Source organism: Serinus canaria, chromosome 11 (assembly GCF_022539315.1).
Source record: "Serinus canaria isolate serCan28SL12 chromosome 11, serCan2020, whole genome shotgun sequence".
Classification (NCBI taxonomy): domain Eukaryota; kingdom Metazoa; phylum Chordata; class Aves; order Passeriformes; family Fringillidae; genus Serinus; species Serinus canaria.
The window spans coordinates 17,585,199-17,605,580 of NC_066325.1; the positions used below are offsets into that span (position 1 = coordinate 17,585,199).

General features: G+C 49.0%; 1 protein-coding gene across 2 annotated transcripts; it reads left to right on the top strand.

Moving 5' to 3' along the window:
- Window positions 1-64: 64 nt before the first annotated feature.
- Window positions 65-19,213, top strand: KLHL36 (kelch like family member 36). 2 transcript variants are annotated; one of them, XM_030227588.2, is made up of 5 exons: window positions 65-189; window positions 3,928-4,009; window positions 7,589-8,662; window positions 9,553-9,710; window positions 17,169-19,213. In XM_030227588.2, the coding sequence occupies exons 2-5, from the start codon at window positions 3,950-3,952 to the stop codon at window positions 17,722-17,724; spliced, it is 1,848 nt and encodes a 615-aa protein (XP_030083448.1). In that variant the 5' UTR covers window positions 65-189; window positions 3,928-3,949; the 3' UTR covers window positions 17,725-19,213. The 2 variants fall into 2 exon arrangements, with proteins under 2 accessions (XP_030083448.1, XP_050834712.1); XM_050978755.1 differs by lacking the exon at window positions 65-189 and having other exon boundaries at window positions 3,755-4,009.
- The last annotated feature ends 1,169 nt before the right edge of the window (window positions 19,214-20,382 follow it).

Genomic DNA, 20,382 nt, shown 5'->3' on the forward strand with positions numbered 1-20,382 from the left:
GGCGCGGCGCGGACCCGCCGCGGGGATGCTTTTCCCGGCCGCCGCCGTGCTGGCAGCTCCCCGATGTTGTGGCAGCCGCTAAGGGCCGGGAGGAGGAAGGAGGCAGAGCCCGGGATGGAGCGGCCGGCGGCGGCGCGGCGGGGCCGGGGGCTGGGCCGGGCGCACGGGAGGTAGCGCGGAGCGGAGCAGGTGAGCGGGGATGGGGGCCCGGGGATGGGGGCTCGGGTCGGGGATGGGGCTCGGGCCGGGGATGGGGCTCGGGCCGGGGATGGGGCTCGGGGCTGTGCGGAGCAGCGGGGGCTGAGCATCACCCGCATCCCGGCCCCAGCGCTCAGGGCGGCCCCGGCCTCGAACGGCGGCTCCGGGGTTAACTTTGGGTGGTGAGAGCCGCTGCTGGGCCAAGTGTGTGCGGGAGGCTGTGTGTGTATCCGTGTGTCTGTCCGTGTGTCTGTCCGTGTGTCAGTGTCTGTGTGCGAGCGGCGCGCCCCGTTCCAATGCAGCGATCTCCCCCTGCCGGGCTGCCGGCGCTGCCCAGGAGCGATCCCGCATCCCTGCGAGTCCCTGCGCTCCGGGAGATGCGGGCGAGAGGCTGAGGCTGCCTGTGAGCACCAAACGTGCTGTTTATTCGTGCCCAAAGACTGGAGTTTTACTGACCAGTCCTTCGGCATTTCAGTGGGTTGCTCCCCAAATCCCAGGCGGCTGGATTTACCATTTAATAAAAAAAACGCATTCCTTGATAAAAAGTATCACATTTTCTTTCTTTTAAAGTTTGCAGGGGGTGACCATTGCTTGTTTCACATCAGTGTTGTCCCTGTGAGCAGCAGGAGCCTCATTACCACGCTGTCACTGAGCGCTGTCAGACATGAGGGACAAGAGCTCCAGAGCGAGCCCAGAGTGCCAGGGACCCTTCAGTGCCACCAAGCCCAGTGGTGCCCGCAGCTCCTTCCAGCTGCAGGCCCGTCCCTGGATGACGTGAGGCTCCCGGAGCCTCGGGGCACTGCTGCAGTGCATCTCTGGCTCGATGAGGTCATAGGGAACAGGGAAATGTTTCTGAAGTCAGTACAAGTGGAGGACACCGGGTGAATCACACTCGGTATCTGCAGGCTGCAGGCTCTAGATGATAATGTAATCACACATTAATACTTCTGGATTTATATTAATTTTCTTTGCTTTTAGGAACACTTTCATTTTTTTTCTAAAGCCTTTATGCTGAACATTATCTGCTCATAAATGTATTTTTTTGTAGTCTGTGTTTATCATCCATTGGCACTTGCTGCTGTTTATACCTGTAACACTGCTGCTTGTCCTTGTCCTTGTCCTTGTCCCTTCAATCCCTGACCCTCAGCTCCTGATGTTTCCACCTAGAGGTGGGTGACTCCAATGTCATCCCTTAGGAGGAGACAATCTCATCCTTGTGCAGGTCTCTGTGACCCAGTGGCTGAAGAATTAATTCTGTTAATCAGGGACTTCATGCCTCACACTTTTCAGTGCCAGATCCAAACATCAGAAATGCACATCTTCCTTGTGGGACCAAACCTCTTCTCTTTGCTTCTCTTCCTTTTCTTTTCTCACTTTCTCTTGGATATATATATATATATATATTTAATGCATGCAGGGATAAGTATTGTGCTCAGTTTCATCAGGCTGTCACTGGAGTGAGGAAATTACCTACTTTTTTGACTTTAGTGAGCTCTGATTTGCTTTTCATATGGCAATTCTGAGACCTCCAGAACATGGGGCTTTTCATCCTGTGAGGAAGATGTCACTGGCCTGGCAGAAATACCAGAAATACTGTCCATGTCACAGGAGTCCTTGGAGAGGGAGCACAAGAGAAAGTGAGGAATTTTGGACCTCCTCAAAAAAACATCTCCAGCAGGCTTGGAGTCCTGGGAGTCTGGAGTGACCTTCAGCTGTCTAGAATGTACCACGAGGTTCAGGAAGGGTCTCCGAATATTTGGAGGGAGCTGAGCAAACAGGATGGCTCTGCTCAGCCATGGGCCCCCAGAAACATAATCTTTATCTTAAAATACACCCTGCAAATGCCTTGTCCCTGTATCTCTTTGCCATCTCCCCCACTTTTTGCTTCTTCTCCAATCTTTCTATATCCCTGCCCCCAATCCTGCTTCTCCATCCCTGTCTTTTCTGTGCAGAAGCAGAGAAAGGAATGGAGAGAACAGAGAAAGGAATGGATAGAACAATGCTCTCCTTCAGGAAGAGGCTGCCCTGAATTTTCAGGTCAAAGTTAGCATTGAGGTTGTCAATTTACAGGTCAGATTTAGCATTGGGGTTGTCAATTTTGAGGTCACAGTGTTGGGGTTGTCAGTTTTCAGGTCTCAGGTAGTATTTGGGTTGTCAATTTACAGGTCACAATGTTGGGGTTGTCAGTTTTCAGGTCACAGTGTTGGGGTTGTCAGTTTTCAGGTCACAGCCCACTCTGGGGCTGGCAGCAGAGTGGGAATTCACTCAGACAGTCCAGGGTCTTTACCCAGGTCCTCATGGTCACATGAGGAGAGGCCAAAGCTGGCAAAAACCACTTTCATCTCCAGACTCAATAGTCAATAGATGAGTACAGGCCCATCATCCCCTCTAGTTTCCTGGGGTGTCCTTGGAGCTGGCTGGGTGCCACTGCCCCAGCACTGGAGGGTGGCAGAGGCTGGCACAGGGGGAGGTGCTGGCACCAGGCAGCCATGGCACACTCCCCTGGTGTCATACATCACCCTCTGCCAGCCACGCAGCCCTGTCACCACCCAGGACATGTGTCCAAGCTGGGCAGTCCCTGGTGAGAGCAGATGGAGCCTGGACACACACCCAGCCTTCTGCTGTCCATCGATCACCCCAGGAGGGTACCCGGGGTGCTGGGTGAGCAAAGGGCTTGTCCCCTTGGACCACTGCACTGAAACTGGGCCTGGTGGTCTGTGTAGTGTCTTTGCTTCTGAGTTCCCCCCTGAGGCAGGGAACCTTCAGCCTGCTGCTCGCCAGGAGGAACATCTTAATTTTAATCCTCCTGGGCCGTAATGAGTGAGGGAAAGTCCCACAGAAGCAGGGAAAGCCCCACTGGGGAGGTGAATTTCTGAGGTCAGGTAGCGTCATGCCAGGTAAGCAAGAGATGGTGGTGGGGTTTCGGGCTGCACCTCCCGCAGCCACTGCACAGTTTATCACCGCTGTACAAACGAAACACAAAAAACCCTGCATTCCCTGCAGCCAGTGCCCCTGGCACAGCTACCCATGTCTGCCTTGCCTCAGGTCCTGCCAGTGCCATCCCGGCAGGAACAGCTCCCATCTCCCGGGATGTGTCCGTGTATCCCGGGGCAGGGAACAGCCCTGATCTCCTGGATGTGTCCGAGCATCCCGGGGCAGAAAACAGCTCCCATCTCCCGGATGTGTCCGAGCATCCCGGCCCTGCTCTCGGTCTCTCCCGCGGGGATCCCCGCCCCGGCCCGCCCCGCCCGGCGCCTCCCCCGCCGCTCCCGGCCCCGCTCGGTCCCGCCCCGCTCGGTTCCGCCCCGCCGGCGTTTCCTGCCCCGGCCGCGGGGCGAGGGGCGGCTGCAGCCTCCAGGAATTTGTCACCGCTTTGTTTTCCCGGCTGTTTTCCGCCCGTATTTTGTCCCCGCGGCCGATGTAGCGGCCGGAGCGGGGCCGGGGCCGGTCGGTCACCGCGGCCGGGGGGCTCCGGCCGGCCCCGGGCAGCGCTCGGCGCTCCCCCGGCAGCCAGCGCTGAGCCCGGTGCTGGGCTGGGCTGTGCCCAACTTGTTGACACAACCGACCTTTGACAACGGCGGAGAAGGAGGGAAAATGAATATTTTTTAAGCCGGGCGTTTCCAACACGTGCCGTGCCGGGAATTGCATTCCCTGCTCGGCTCGAGATGCGTGCGAGCGCTCAGGAGGGGCTGGCGAGCTGCTGAACATCTCCCTGTGCCTTTGTTGCAGAAGTGCTGCGGATCGGGCGGTCATGGAGGGAACCCGGCAGAGCAGGATCTGCCGCCCGCACAAGATAAGTGAATCCTCGAAGGTTCGTACGATTTGTGTCGCCTACCAAAAAAATCCGGCTGGGGGTAAAGGGTCTCCTTTGGGCGGGCTGGTTGGGAGGAATGTGAGAATTCAGAGCTTTTAAAAAGAGGGGTGGAAATGGTGGTTTACCTGCTCAAGTATTTTTGGTAGAAGTTGCTGCCTAGTGATTAAGGGGAAAAAAAGGAAAAGCAGCAGCAAATGGGCATCTGCTCATCATGACTCATAACTTAGAAACCCACATCATTGCAGCACAGTAGTTTCTCTATACTAAAAATTCAGTTATGAAATGTGGTGTGTTTGTTTTTTAAACGGATCCATCTCGTAAAATCCAAGCTCGTTACAAAAGCAAAGCTGGGATTGCTCTTTAGATTCAGTCTTGGTTTTGTACAAGATGGGAGCCTCGATCCTGCAAACTGTGCTTAGCCCGGTGAACTCACAGAGCCTGGGTTGCTTTCTTAAGTTTGTGGGGTTCGTTTTCTTTATATCAAAGCTCTGTCTGCACAAATACATTGTTTTTATTTGTGAATTCCCGGAAATCCATCTCAGGCAGCTCTTTATGCAGGTCCTCAGGATGACATAAAATGTTAATAACAGCTGTAATTATTATGTTCACTTTGTTTCATGCCAGTGCAAGCTGCTTTTGTGCTGTAGTTACAGGAACTGCAGAACAGGTACCTTGTAATAGCAGAAAAAAAAGCTGGAAAAGAGAAACTTTTCAGTGCCTCCTTACCAAAGCTGAATGAGCCAGATCTAATTTTCTTTTGCACCATTGACGAGCAGCAGTGCTGCATTTACAGTCTGAGAGAATTAGATCTTTGAATCCAAGAGAAGCTGAAATTCTGCTCTAATACAATTGATGTAAGATAAATAGGACTAATTTTTAAATGCATCCATACCAGTATAATTTTTCCCTGATCCTGTCTGCCACTTAAATGGTTTAGTCTGAATGTAATGATAATTCATCACATTAAAAATTAATTAACTTGACAGCATTGTTTTATTTGCTTGCTTAGACAGAAGCTGTCACTATCTGTTAAACTTAGAACCACTGGATAATGTAAGGCTGCTCTCCAGAATATAAATAGCTTGAGGAAGATGTTCAAGTTCAGGATGAAATTAGTCTTGGTTCTGAAATGTGCAGCTCTCAGCTCCATTTCTTGCTCCCTGAACAAATGAACTCAGCAAGTGGCTGAAATTCTGAGCTGCTGTGCTGGGAGTGCCTCCAGTGCAGCGAGGAGTGGGCTCATGCCTGGTTCCTGGAGCAGCAGCAGTCCCACATGGCAACAGGGATTCCAGGAGAGCGAGTTGCCAGGCGGATCTGAGGGCAGGATTACGCTGCTGCCTCAACATCCAGCTCAGCAGAGAGGGATCTCTGGCAAATCTGATATTCTGCTGTAATCTCGTTATGCACGATGGTGGAATTAGGGAATATTAGAGAGAAATGATCAGCCAGCTCCCAGGGAGGAGGGGGAGGATGGGTTTGGTTCAGCCCAAGGGTTTGGATCAATCCTATCCCCTGTCAGCCAGATTTGGGAGAGGGTGCTGCAAGTTGTTATTTCTTGTCTGTTCATCTGCCACCATCAACTCCCCCTGATTACAGCTGCCACAGAAGTGTGGTTTATCCTTTGCCATATTTATTCTTCCCCCCTCCTCTCTGCCCTCTGGTTTCTGCTGGGGCTTCTGTACAATATCAGCTTTTCCCAGCCTCAGGAAAATGCTTTACAGTCCACAATTTTTCATTTTTTTTCCTGTTACAGATCTCTGGCAGTTTTATTCCTCAGTGGAAGCCACTTTGTTGTCTATGCCATAGATCCCTTTTTAAATTCCGAGGTGTGTTCATGAGTGTAAGGCAAATTAAAGAGTTTTGATGCAGAAAGCTTTTAATTATTGCAGCCTCTTCCCTTAGACTGGTTTAACTCTGCACACTTGAGCGTTCAGAGCCATTGCAGCAGCAGGATTTTTGGCAGCTTGGGCTCCATTGTTTAGAAGAGACCATAAGGAAATAAAGAGAATCTGCTGGGATGTCACAGTAAGAGCAGCATGTTTGGTTGTTAATTTGGGTCTCAAGAAGCCCTCTTGGCTCTAAGAATCAAACCTTTTCCAGACAGATGGGTGGAGAGGGTCCCACCATGGTTTAACCAACCCAGCAAAGGTTTTTCCAGGTTTTTCTGCTGTGGCTGTGTGCTCCCTGCCTGGGCAGCCAGGAGAGCCACAGGGCATTAGGATTCCTAGGAGAAACAGCAGCTTGGTGGGGAAGGGAAGGGGGAGAGTCCCGGAGGCTCAGGTCACCCCTGTGACCTTTTCAGGTGTCACCTCTGCAATGCAGCCTGGGGGTTTAGGACTGGGCAAGATTCAGACAGCCAGGGCTGCTCAGAGCTGCCTTAGGTAGGACACAGGGATGTGCTCTCATTCCACCCCTTTTCATTGCTCTTACAAGTTCTTACAGGCTCTGCCTGGTTTGGATTTGGTAATTAAAGTATTTGGTATTTGCATTACCTTAACCTGGCTTTTATTAAGAGGCCTCACAAGGTACCTGGCTGTGCCATCACACATTTAATTCCTCCAGAGGGTGGTCCTAAAGCTTCTCTTGGCATTCTGGACTGACCAGCTGTGTTCAGTTCATGTTCTGCAGGACATTTGAGGGGTAACAAAATGTTTCCATCAGAAATGTTTCCACCAAATGGTTCATCCTAAGGCTGGTGATGTGAGTCTGTGGGGAAAAAAGCAAATGCTGGTGGCCTTAAAAGCTCAGTGACACATCCAGAGCTGGTGGTTAGAATGTGAGGAGCAGAGGGATCCCAGAAGGGCACTTAATGGACGTGTCCTGAGGGCATTTTCCCTTTCCTTTAAAAGAAAAATATCTGCTCCTATTCATTTAAACAAAGCCTACCTCAGCTTCTGGAAGGAGGAGAAGCCTTGTGGGAATCAGTTCTCCACATGTGTGGCTTTGCACATAAATAAACAGCTATTCCTTCTGAGTGCAGTGTGTGTGCCTGGAATAATGTGGGAAGAAAGAGAGGGATTTTACCCTAACAAGCTTAGAAATGCAGAGTTCTGGAAAGATTTAAGAGGGGGTAGCTGTCAAGCAAGCAGTAACCCAAACAATACATGGGCTGAATGAAAATTCAGAGTACTTCTGTGTGTGTGCTTCCCACTCTGAATGCTCTGTGAGCAGCTTAGCTGGGAGAACTCTGTAAGGAGTCATTTGGGGGACAAGGAAGAAAGGAAATGTCAGCAAGATGTCTCCGAGACAATGAGTGGAAGAGTTTCAGAAAATTGTGCCTGTATAACTCATCAGGGAGAAGGTTTCAATGCAGCACTGTGGGGGAAGGAAAAGTAAATTTTATAAAGCAAGGGGAGTAGGAAGCAGTAAAAGTCTCCATAGGCCTTTCAAAGTGAAGGTGAGGAGCTCAGGCTCGTACTGTGTCACTTGCCACCACTTCATGTCAGAATTTAATATAAATGTGAATGCACAACACAAAAAAGCTGTCTCTGACTGCACTTAGTGGGAAAACATGTTCCACTCTGGAACTGATCGTGGTGGAGGTGCCACCTGCCTGATGGTGTTTGTGTTCTCCAGGTGTACAGGTGGGATGACCACTCCAGTCTGGTTCTGCAGAGCCTGAACGAGCAGAGGCACCGAGGCCTCTTCTGTGACATCGTGCTGGTGGTGGACGAGCAGAGAGTCCCGGCCCACAGGAACCTCCTGGCTGTGTGCAGCGACTACTTCAACTCTATGTTCACCATCGGCATGAGGGAGGCCCACCAGAAGGAGGTGGAGCTCTTTGGAGCCTCCTACATCGGCCTCAAGGCCGTGGTGGATTTCCTGTACGGCAGTGAGCTGTCTCTGGACGGAGGGAACATCGACTACGTGCTGGAGACAGCTCACCTGCTGCAGATCTGGAAGGTGGTGGACTTCTGCTGCGAGTACCTGGAGAACGAAGTCAGCGAGGAGAACTACCTGTACCTGCAGGAGCTGGCCTCCATCTACAACCTGAAGCGCCTTGACTCCTACATCGACTCCTTCATCCTGCAGAACTTCGGCACGCTGTCCTTCACGCCGGACTTCCTGCAGAACATCTCCCTGCAGAAGCTGTGCCAGTACCTGGACAGCAGCGACGTGCAGCAGGAGTGCGAGCACGACCTGCTGCAGGCGGCCCTGCAGTGGCTCACTCAGTACCCGGAGCGGGAGAACGAGGCTTACCAAGTGCTGGACAACATCCACTTCCCCCTGATCCCCAAGAGCGACCTGCTGCACCGGGTGAAGCCTGCCGTGTGCTCTCTGCTGCCCAAGGAAGCCAACTGCGAGGGGTTCATCGAGGAGGCCGTGAGCTACCACAACAGCGTGGCGGCGCAGCCCGTGCTGCAGACCAAGCGCACGGCGCTGCGCACCTGCGAGGAGCGCCTGCTCTTCGTGGGCGGGGAGGTGTCGGAGCGCTGCCTGGAGCTCTGCGATGACACCTGCTTCCTGGACACCAGGAAGGGACAGTGGGTGGCAGAGACACCCCTGCCGGCCCGGCGGAGTCACCACTGCGTGGCCGTCTTGGGAGGATTCATCTTCATAGCCGGGGGCAGCTTTTCCCGGGACAATGGAGGGGATGCGGCCTCAAATCTCCTATATAGGTATGACCCCCGCTGTAACCAGTGGATAAAGGTGAGGCTTGAGCTGTATTATTTCTCTGTTCAAAGTCCTTGATGTGTAGAGTGTTTTCTCCTTTGCTGGTGGAAGGGCAGGGCTTGTTGGAATAGCCAACGTGGCAGCACTTCCAAATGAAAAGTCAAGTTGGTTACGCTGAAGCAGCTGCTCGAGTCCTTTGTGGGAATGCTTAAATTACACAAAGAGCAAAAGAGTTTGGGGCAGATATTCAGCTTCATTTGGGAGTTGGGCATCTCATCTGAGAAATTCCTGATCAGCATCTGCCCACAATTCTTTAGATTATTTCTGGGAATAATTCTGGAATGGACTTAGGGGTGATTGCTTGGCTCATCTTCCTCAAGCAGTAGTACATAGAAATCAGAAATGGGTGTGATGTAAAAAGGAAATGTCTCTGACAATTGTCAAGTGTCTCTGTGCTAAATGTCCCTTAGAAGGAGCTCTTTGCTCCCAGTGCTGCCACAAACCCCTTCATCTGTGTGGGCTACTGAATCAGCCACTCCTTGTTCCCATATGGACCAGCCATGGTTCCTGTGTGGACCAGTTATGGTTTCCATATGAGCCAGTCATGATTCCTCTGTGGATCAGCCATCCTGGATGGTGCACTTGTGGTCTCCAGTAATTCTTGCAGAGTTTGGGAAGGAGTTCCTATAAACACAAATGTTTATAGAGTAACCTGTCTCTTAGATGTTTCCTTGTTTCCCCTTGTTTGAAATGAGTGCTACTGCAGAAAAACAGAAGTGCTTTATGAATATAATAGTCAAAACCAGAATCTCTCCTTACCACATAAAGGGGAAGGAGCAACTTCCCCATCCTAAGATGTTAATAGCCCTTAAGTCCCTTGCTTGCCAGACACTGGAAGATGCCAGCAGGTCATTTTCCTTTGCCAGGTTGCCTCCATGAGACAGCGACGAGTGGATTTCTACCTGGGAGCCATCACTGACATGCTGGTGGCTGTTGGTGGCAGGAATGAAAACGGGGCCCTGTCCTCAGTTGAGACCTACAGCCCTCAGAAGGACTCCTGGACCTACATAGCAGGACTGCCCAGGTAACTGAGCTGTCTGGAAGCTCCCCTGTGTCTGCAGGGTGGTAGTAAAGGGAGCTCGTGTGGCTTCAGCTGATGAAGGGAGCCCTGGAAGGGAGGGAAGGGAATGTAAAACCAATGTGGCATCAGCCATACCAACCACAGCAGCAGCTGGGAGCTGAGCAGGCAGTGCCTCAGGTCAGCAGGGTTTTAATTTCCATCCCAAAGTGCATCTGGAAGATGGGAGGGAGAGCTCTGATTTCATTCTACAATTCTTACAAAGCTTTTCCTGAGGCCACTTGGAGTTGAATATTTTCAGGGTCACTTTTCACATCTTGGCCAAAGGGGTTTGTCATTTCTTTGGCCTTACTTTGTCACCTTGGTGTGATGATTTTCCTTGTAGGGTGTTTCTCTGTGTTGGGCTGCTCAGGCTGGCTGTCACAGCTAAACACAATTATCTGTATTGGAAATACAGAACCCTGACAAATGTGAGCTCTCTCTCTCTCTGAGTTAAAATTTGGCTGTTTTCTTGTGAGAGGTTTAAGCCCTGCAGCTCTTGTTGTAGCAGACTGTGTCTTGAATCAACGTCAGAGCAGTGGCTTTGTAAGGACAGCAGGACAGCATTTCATTTGCTGTGATCAGATTTGGTGATGTTTCACATTTGTGGGAATCACAGACTGTATGGGTGGTGTTTCCATGGTGTCTGCAAGCTCAGCAGCAGTGCTGGCTTTCCTGGTGCCATCACAGAGCAGGTTCCTGCAGTTTGCTTTGAGAGTTCAGGGCTCTTCCCTGGTCCCTGAGCTGCAGAGCCAGAGGCAGCCAGTGAAGGCACAGGAGCCTGTTGCCCAGTTCTATTTTGGGCAGGTGCTGCAATGCAAGGCTGATCCAGGCTGGCAGCTGGGCTCGAGTGCTCTTCACAAGCAGGATGCTTTTTTATTCCTGCTCACTTAGGCAGATCCAGCAGTTGGGGCTAAACACCACAACCCTGCCTGGGAAGCTGTGTAGGAGAGATTCTTCAGGTCCTAAATCCTTCTCTTAACTGGGGTCTCCTGTGAGGTGTATCCTCTGTGACTATTTTTGCTCATAAATGATCCTGGAGAAGTTCACACAGTTGCCTTAATCCACCCAGACTCTCTAAAAAGGAGCAGTTTGTCTGCATATTCCAACTGCTGCCTGTGTGCTGGCTTTGGGAATTCTGCAGCTGCAGCATTTAATGTGAACTTTGACTTGTGGGTGTTAATTTTTTATTAGATTGCCTGGCTGATCTGCTTGGACGAGGCAAAAGTCCTCCCTTAGGGTTCAGACCCCTTTTAGGATGAATTATTCCTGCACCCAAATAAATGATTCTGCATCCTCTCTTCCTGTTGCTCTGTCCTTGTGTCAGCTCAGCTGTGTGGTGGCAGCTCCCCATTTTTCCATGCAGCTGCTGTTTTGCACATTTAAGTCTCTTTAGTTAGATCTTAGTGGACTCTTGGCCCCTTTGGGTTTTTTGTCTTTTCAGCCCTGTTTTTTTCCATTTGGTGCTGGGCGGTGAATTGTTTCAGTTTGAATTGTTTCTGCACAGAAGGAATAAGGCAAAAAGAACTTTATGCAGGTTGCAAAAGGCCAGGCTCAGAGGTGAGCAACAGGAACCTTTCTGACACACATCCAAGGCTTGAGCTGGGTGTCCCTGGCAGATCTGGGGCTGCTGAAAAGGCTCTGGGCAGCCCCTCCTTGAGGTACTTCAGGTGAAGCTGTTGGAGCAAGTCCAGAGGAGGCACCAGGATGATCAGAGGGATGGAACAGCTCTCCTAAGAGGAAAGGCTGAGAGAGCTGGGGTTGTTCAGCCTGGAGAAGAGAAGCTTCAGGGTGATGTAACTGTGTCACTCCAGTGCTTGAAGGGAGCACACAGGAACGATGGAGAGAGACTTTACAAGGGCCTGGAGTGCCAGAACAAGGGGGAATGGCTTCCCACGGGCAGAGGGCAGGCTTAGATCAGATATTAGAAAAAAATTCTCACCTGTGAGATGGTGAGACCCTTCTCTGGTTGCCCAGAGAAGCTGTGGCTGCCCCATCCCTGTGAGTGTGTGATTTACTGGCAGTGGAGGAAGGATGAGAGAGGATTCTGTGATCCATTCGAGACTAAAAGCATTCCAGCTACAGTTTCCCCTGCCTGCTCCACTCTTCCCTTCAACACACTCCTCATCTGACCTCTTTGTTCCTCAAACTGACTTAAGTTCCTGTTTCACTCAACATCTCCCTCAGCCCTCTTCCAGCAGCAAGACTTCTCATGTAGAGGAAACCAGAAGCTCCAGTCCTCTGCTTCCTGACTGCCTGATCAGGCATTGTATCCCAACAAAACCTCCTCTTTTCCTGTGGTTTTCTGTCTTCTTCCCTCTGAAGAGAGCATGTGCAGGTGTTTTGGTCCTCCTGGGAGCACAACCACCAGCAGCAGGCTTTTTGGTGCCACTCCTGACTGCCCCAAGCCAGCAACTGCCTGGAATCCTGTTCCCTGGAGTGACAGGCTCGTGTTGAGGTCATTCTGGGGTGTGGGCTCGTGTTGGGCTGGAGCTGTGTGGGGTGGGACTCTCAGAGGTTGGTTGTTAGAGCTTCTCTGCTGAACATGCAGAAAATGGGTTTGTTTTGTTGCTTCCCAAGGGTCAGAGCTTGCCACGTTGTTGCTGTTAGGTCAGACGTGACATTCACACACGTGATTAGGGTTTAAGGAGAAAAAAGTTTCTATTTTGCGTGTTCTCCTGCTTATATGCTCTTAACAAAGAGCGATCTTTAGTCATTAACTGCATCACAATAACTTATTATATTCATTGGTACAAAGCAATTAGTGTTAATATATTTGGTAAAAGATTTACAGAAATTTAATATACACATATACACATCTACTTATGCATGTAGTCCAGTTTACAAAAATTTTCATGTGTCTTTTCTAATCTGTTTCCATGCTGATGATCTTATCTTGTCTTCCTTGCTATGGATACTCTCGAAAATCATCAATTGTTATTTCTTCTATGAACTCAGCTTTTCTTGCAGTCCAGCTGTCAGGCCCCTCCATACCCTGTGTGTGGAGATCTGCAGGGGAAGGCAGTGGTTGTGTCCTTGAGCACACATGCCAGCACCAAACCCCGTGTCCCACTGCTGTTCACAGTCTTGCTCCTCTAAGGAAGAGCTTCACAGCCTCTTCTTTATCTCCTCTCACCCCCCTCTCCTTCCCACCCTATATGGTCAAAACAACACGTTGTTTTCCCTAAGCACTCTCTTGGAAGGAGCTGAGCTGTTTTGACTGAACTTGGGCTGTCTTGCTGGAGAAGCAAACAGCCTCTCGGGGCAGATGATTTGCAGGGAAAACTTCAGCCAAGTTGTCTAAGGGGTGGACCTGGTCCAAGCCTGCTACAAGGAATTCAATTTGCCTGATGCTCATGAGGGTCCTTGGTTGTGGGATACCTTTCCCTTTCTTCAGAGAGGTCCTATATTTTTTGCCCCTTTTCCCAGAAACTGAGAGCAGTTTCTGTTACAATTTCTAGCCCGGCAGGGAGCAGTGGTGGCTGAGGAGCTTGGCAGAGCAGGAGGTGGGGCAGTGATGATGACACTTAGATGACAGATACAGATAGCTGAATAGTTTTTTCAAGAGCTGAAGCATCACTGAGTAGCTTAAAACCTTGTTGTTAAATTGTTAATTTTGTTAGTGATTGTAATTATTACTCTCTGTCTCCCTTATCTACTTGGATTTTTGCATCAAACTCTGCAAAAATCCTTCTCAGCTGTGTTTGTCACTCAACTGCAAAAAGGGGGAAGTATGGAGGGGCCTGACAGCTGGCCTGCAAGCAAAGCTGAGTTACTAGAAGAAATAACACTTGATGATTTTTGAGAGTATCCAGAGCAAGGAAGAAGACAAGGCCATCAGCATGGAAACAGATTACAAAAGACACATGAGAATTTTTGTAAGCTAGTCTACATGCCTAAGTAGATGTGTATATGTGCCTTATTAAATTCCTGTAAAACTTTTGCCAATTATATTAACATTAATTGCTTTGCACCAATGAATATAATAAGTTATTGTGATGTAGTTAATGACTTAAGATCACACTTTGTTAAGAGTATAAAAGCTGGAGAACATGCAGAATAAAAACCTTTTTTCTTCTTAGACACTGATCACGTGTGTGTATGTCACGTCCAGCCTAACAGTAACAATTAGGGCCCTTGGTTGTGGGATACCTTTTCCTTTCTTCAGAGAGGTCCTGTATTTTTTGCCCCTTTTCCCAGAAGCTGGGAGCAGTTTCTGTCATAGTTTCTAGCCCGGCAGGGAGCAGTGGTGGCTGAGGAGTTGGCAGAGCACGAGGTGGGGCAGCGTGTTCTCATCCTGAGCACACCATGGAAAGGTCTGCTGCAGACAGCAGTGAAATTAATTGAGTGGCCTTAGGTTAAAGTTTGGCAGAACAACTGAGAGCTGCTGTGTGAGGAGCTGTGCTGGAACAGGTTGGGGAGTGATGGTATCTGCTCTGCCAGCTGGGTCATGAATGATCTCTCAGGGCTACAACAGGTGGACACCAAGATTCAGAGCAACCACAGCTCACCTGGACTTTGGTTGGAGTAGGGGATTCCCAAAGCTTTACTGAGTTATGTGCTTTTCTGTCTTGGGCAGTAAATGGTAGGTTTTCTGGCATTTGAATGGTGTTACTGGGTCAGGAACTAATTTTTCAGCACTGTATCTGGGTTAAGGCATTCAAAATTGGTGCCAGGCTCCAGCAGATGTTAAAATCAAATCTCCTTTCTCTTTATGCCTCTGCTTTTTTCTGGCCACTCTTGCAGATAACGCTGCCAAAATGCTCAATGCTCTCTGTTGGAGGATGTCTAGACCCACTCTATTGATGTGCCTGTTCTGCTGCCTCCTTAGAAATGCCCCTCTCTCAATCACAGGGCTTGTAGAAAGGATCTGCATTGATTGGTTTCAATTTCTGCATCTATTTCATGCAGTTCTTAGGAAAGTGATGCTATTTCGGATGAGCTTTCAGAAGTGAAAGTTTCAAAGTGAAACTTTTTGGTGCCTTTCAGAGGGTAATTGCCCTGTACTGGACAATTGATGGTCGGTTTGGTGCTTCAGATCTGATGGTTTCTGTCAAAGCATTCTCTTAGCTGTTCAGATCTGATGGTTTCTGTCAAAGCACTCTCTTAGCTGTTGCTGTTCCCTGGACACAGCCATGGACTGAGGCAAAGGAACCAGCCCAGTGCTTTCCCTGCAGCTGCCTGTGCTGGCTGCATGCCTGTGCTTGACACAATGGCTATGGCTTGCTTACCTGTACAGAGCTCCAGAGCAGGAGAATATTTAACCTACTTCTCCAAAGGCCATGCAGGTTTTTATTAACTTAGTGTCATTTTTTCCCTGAATGGTGAATGCAGTGTGATTGCCATCTGCAGTGCAGGGCTCTGGGGTGCATTCCATGTCCTCACATTGTCCTCCTCCTGACTCCTCCAAACTCCCTGGTACAGCACAGCCTCCAGGCAGCTTGGCTTCATGTGGGTTTCAAGTCTGCTGCAGTTTGAAATGAACTGAGCTCAAGCTGTCCATCCCATCCCCAGACTGAGCATTTTAAACCCACTGCTGTGGATGTAGAGAGAAACAGGCTCTGACAAGCAGCCCAGGAGCCACTGGAGATGGACAGTCCCTGTTTTGTCTGGAAGAGACCTTAACCAAGGAGCAGCATCTCTGGGCACTTCACCTGCCTGGTATTTCTGGCAGGGTGAAAGCCAGGGGTTCAAGTGCTCATGATACATCATGTCCACCAGCAGCACAGAGTTTGAATTAACTGCTTCCATCACGAGGCATGTTGGGAGCTGTGGAAATTCTGAGTTGCCTTTTTGGATAGAGTCCATAACTGTACCAAAGCTCTCTCCTTTTTTCTTCCTATCTTTTCCCTGAGAGGCCAAGAAGCAGAACAGCAGTGAAGTCACCTCTGCAAGATCTCCAGGGCTGGTGCTCCAGCCCCTGTAGTTGAACAGACTGTCCTGGTCACTCAGCACTGTCAGCCCAAGCATGTCAGGGATTTTTCTGCTTCTTGTAGCAGGAACCTATTAAAATATCTGATTCAGACAAGGATCAGAGGTTTCAGTAGGCACCTAGGATAATAACCACCTTTTAGCTCATCTCAGAAGCATTGTGCTTTCAGGGCAAATGTGGGGTTTCTTTCCTAGACCATCTTCTCCCTTGGCACACCAAGTGCTGGCACTCAGGTGTGTGGAAGATGTTCTGATAGCATTTGTGTGGCTCAGAGAAACCACTAGCCTGTGAAATAAAAACAGCTCAAGGTTCTCTCCACACAGAGCTCCAGCGTGTTCAGGCACGGTTCAAAGGGTTCAGCAATGCTAACAGAGCTTTGTCTGCTGTGGAGGCTGCGTGGTCTCCAGTGCCTGACTACAAAGCAGGGTGTAGAGGCTGGTGAGTGCAGCCTGATGAGTACATTGCTCTGTGCCCTGTGGGGATTGAACCGTTCAGAGTCCTTGTGAGAGCCAATTTGCTGTGGCTGGTGCTGCATCTTTTGACACCCCAACTGCCCCAAAAGAGGGGGGAAAGACATAGAAATGATGTGTTCAGAGCAGCTGATGCTGTTCATCACCTTGGCTGTCCACTTCTGAGAGCTCAAAGAGGTTTGGTCAGGAAAAGCCCAGTGTGAAGTTAAGAACAGCCCAGAGATTTAGGTTTGTAGTGGGTTTTTTATAGATGGTCAAAGGGGGTTTCTCTCTGCCCTGTGGATGCAGCATGCATGGTGCTGCTTCCACCATCTCATTTTCTCTTAGTTCACCATGATCTGTGATGTGCTGGGGTCTGCTGCCTTGTTCTGGGGTGACCAAAGAAGTTCCCAGCTTCCCACCAGGGCAGTGGTGGTAGAGCAGACAGATGGCTCAGGAAAAGGACACTGTCTGTGTTGGGACTGCAGGTGAACTGGGCAGAGAGTGCCCGTGGGTAAGAAATGTATCCACTGATCCTGAAGCTGTGAAGGGCAAGGCAGCAGCAGTTTTCTTGGTTTCTCTTGGTTTATCCCTACTGGTAAGTCTGAGAGGTGTCATGATCATTTCCCCTTTCTGTCACAGAAACCCTTACTGAGATGTGGATTTTTTTCCTCTCTGGCCCTCTCAGACTGATGCAAGCCAAGCACTGGAGCAGAAATATGGGAGTGAAGGTCATGCCAGTAGAACAGGATGGGCTATTTCTGTTGTGTGACACACTCTAGAGGATGCATTAAAAAGTGATTGTCATGCCTTAGTGCTCTGTAGTGACCAGCTATGGAAAGGGTGATTTAAAATGGTTGTCAGGCTGTGCACTCCGCAGTGCAGGGTGAGGCCCTGGGAAGGAGAGGAGTTACTGGGTAACCGCCAGATCAGGGATTCTTCTGTCTTTAGTTACTGTTTATTTGCTTCTTTAGCACAGTCCCTGCTGCATGCTCGTGTGTCTTGATAAAACCCATAAGGAGTGCTCCTGTTTGCCTGCCCCAGGTTTACCTACGGCCACGCCGGCACCGTCTACAAGGAGTTCGTGTACATTTCGGGAGGCCACGATTACCAGATCGGCCCCTACAGAAAGAACCTGCTGTGCTACGACTACCGCACGGACGTGTGGGAGGAGAAGAGGCCCATGATCACTGCCAGGGGCTGGCACAGCATGTGCACCCTGCAGGACAACATCTACTCCATCGGCGGCAGCGACGACAACATCGAGACCATGGCTCGGTTCGACATCCTCAGCGTGGAGTCCTACAGCCCCCAGTGCAACCAGTGGACCAGAGTGGCCCCTCTGCTGCAAGCCAACAGCGAGTCAGGGGTGGCAGTGTGGGAAGGCAAGATTTATATCCTTGGAGGCTACAGCTGGGAGGAGGCTGTCTTCTCCAAAACAGTCCAGGTCTATGATAAGGAGAAAAATAAGTGGTGCAAAGGGACGGACTTGCCCAAAGCAATTGCCGGAGTGTCCGCGTGTGTCTGCGCCCTGAAACCCAAAACAGAGGACAAAAAGAAAAAGATAAAAACAAAAAAGCATCAAGATCGAGGAAGATGACCACTCCTGGATAGCCACCCTTGGATGGTGGGCTCCTTGTATTTAGACATTTCTATCTAACCTTTATTCTTTTTTTTTTTAAACAGGGTGGGGAGGGCATCTTCTGAAGCCTCAGAAAATGTACGCTTGAATGTGGTTTTTGGATTAAACTCATGTTTAAGGTAAAAAACAACAATAGAAACCAAAAACTCCCCCTCTTGCTATACAAAGGGTGATGTGGCCAGAGAGGTTCTGCTGCTCTCCTGAATGTTAAGGCTTAGGCTTCTCCTTCTGTGGTTCATGGCATTTCCACATACATCGTATTATATCAACGGTTTAAGGAGGTTTTTAAAAACAACTTTTATACTTTTTTATACCACATTTTGCTAACTCAGTCTCTCGTTTGCCATATATTACGTTGTTGACTGTAGAAGCTGCAGCTCTGTGCTCGTGACCCCCTTGTTGGCATCAGGAGCTCCTGGTGTGATGATCTTTGGTCTCTGTGTGGCTTGGCCAGGACGTGGTGCAGCTGTTGGAGCAGCGCTGGCATTCCCAGCATTGTCAGGCAGTCAGCTGGAATCGGGACTATTGTCACAATCCCAGCTCCCCCAGAGCCCAGCTCGCCAGCCATGCCCATAAACACCCTTTATTTCAGTGACTGTTGATCTGCTGAGTGGATTTCAAGGGCTTTGGTTTAAAGTTCAGCTGTTGATCATTGCTGTTATTTTTTCCTCAGTCCTCCTCTCCCATCTCCCATTCCACGTATTTCAGATTTGCCTTTTCTTCCACCTGGTGTATGTGCAGGTGATATCCTGCTATCCTCACTTTTTTGTCTTTTTTCCCCCCTCAAACTACTTACCTCAATCATTGGAAAACACTAAGAGAACATTTTTGCACTTAATTTCATTGGAAACTCTGGTAAGAGTTTCTACTAAAGAAACCTACTTTAAGACCTACTACAAGCACATGTGTAAGGAAAGAGGTAACAATAAATTTCTGGAGTGCAAGGAGGTTATAGGTTGTTTCTTCAATGCTAAGAAAATTAGTTGGAATTAATTTTCTGAAACTCTTTGAGGGTTTTTTTTTTTTTTTTTTTTTTTGTGTTTTTTTTATTTAAAAAAAAGCCTCAGGAGTCAGGCTTTCATTTGCATTAATGGATTTATTTTAAAGCCTTTGTGTATTGCATGAGGTAATGGTTATTCTTTTTTAGACTAAAAATAAATTTAAAACAAAACCAAAAAAACCCAAATGAAACATTTTGGTTATGACAAACTCATTGACAAGTTTTTGGGGTTATTTTTTTAATATCTGAAATCCTTGCTATGTTGACTGACAACTACTTAACTTTTTGGGGACATTTTCATGTGTAAGTATAGAACAAAAATTTCAAAGACTTGCCTTTTTTCTGTTACTGGGTTGCTTGTTACTATATCCCCTCTTTTAATGTGTTTATGTATTACATTAATGTCTGGGAACAATAAATCCAGTTTAGAATATTCTATTCATCACAGTCTGATGTCTTGTGTATTGATTTCACTGAGGTTTTCCTTTTTGATTAACTGGAAAAAAATGATCCTGTAATCATTTTTCAGTGAAATTCATAATGGTGGAAACATTTTAGTAGGAAGATAAATTTAACAATATTAAGTAGAAATAGAATTTATTTAGATAATTCATTTTTTTCTAAATTTTTCTGCTCCAGACAGTTGGAAGAGACAAGGGGGAATGGCTCCCCACTGCCAGAGGGCAGAGTTAGATGGGACATTGGGAAGAAATTCTCCCCTGTGAGGGTGGGCAGGCCCTGGCACAGGGTGCCCAGAGCAGCTGTGGCTGCCCCTGGATCCCTGGCAGTGCCCAAGGCCAGGCTGGACAGGGCTTGGGGCACCCTGGGACAGTGGAAAGTCCCTGCCCATGGCAGGGAGTGAAACAAGATGAGTTTTGAGGTTCCTTCAAGGCAAACCATTCTGTGATTCTATGAAATTCCTTTTCACATTTTCACAGGTCTGACAAAAGATCCAATCCAGTTTGTAGGGTGGTTTCAAAGGCAGTATTTAATGGAGTGCAGATAAACAAGTTACAATTTCTTAATGTTAAACATGAACAAAAGACAGCTTCAGTGCTCATCAAAAAGGGTTTGTTGGGGAAAATACCAAAGCCAGAGGCTGTGAGTGAGGGTGGGACATGTCCTGTGTCATTAGAGGTCACTGGGGGATGCTACCTGTTGTTCCCAGAAGCATTTTTCCATTATTAAAGGAACAAGTGATCCCCATTTGCACCTCCAAGCCCATGGCAGGGAGCACTCCTAAAGGCAAGGTCTGGCCAAGTGGCCCTGGATTTGGGGTGCTGTGGGTCCAGATGTGCCTGATCACCCCTGGATTTGGGGTGTTTTGGATCCAGTTGTGCCTGATCACCCCTGGATTTGGGGTGTTTTGGATCCAGATATGCCTGATCACCCCTGGATTTGGGCTGTTGTGGGTCCAGATGTGGCTATCCCCCCTCAGGAAGAGTCAGCAGACAGCACAGGGAGCTTGGAGATCACCCTCACTCCCCAGTGCTGCACGGCTTTGGGGAATTGGTGTGCTGGAATTCCTGAAAAATGAGAGGGAGAAATTGTGTGGCACCAGTGGGATTTCTGCTCTGGTTTTTGAGGTCTGAACTGTCCTCCTGGTGAGAAATTAG

What these genes read in the sequence shown, in the direction of transcription:
- KLHL36 (XM_030227588.2), top strand. Translation starts at nt 3,950, where the DNA reads ATGGAGGGAACCCGGCAGAGCAGGATCTGCCGCCCGCACAAGATAAGT. An exon ending in GCTGTAACCAGTGGATAAAG is followed by an intron (nt 8,663 to 9,552) that starts GTGAGGCTTGAG and finishes TTCCTTTGCCAG; the next exon opens with GTTGCCTCCATGAGACAGCG. An exon ending in TACATAGCAGGACTGCCCAG is followed by an intron (nt 9,711 to 17,168) that starts GTAACTGAGCTG and finishes TGCCTGCCCCAG; the next exon opens with GTTTACCTACGGCCACGCCG.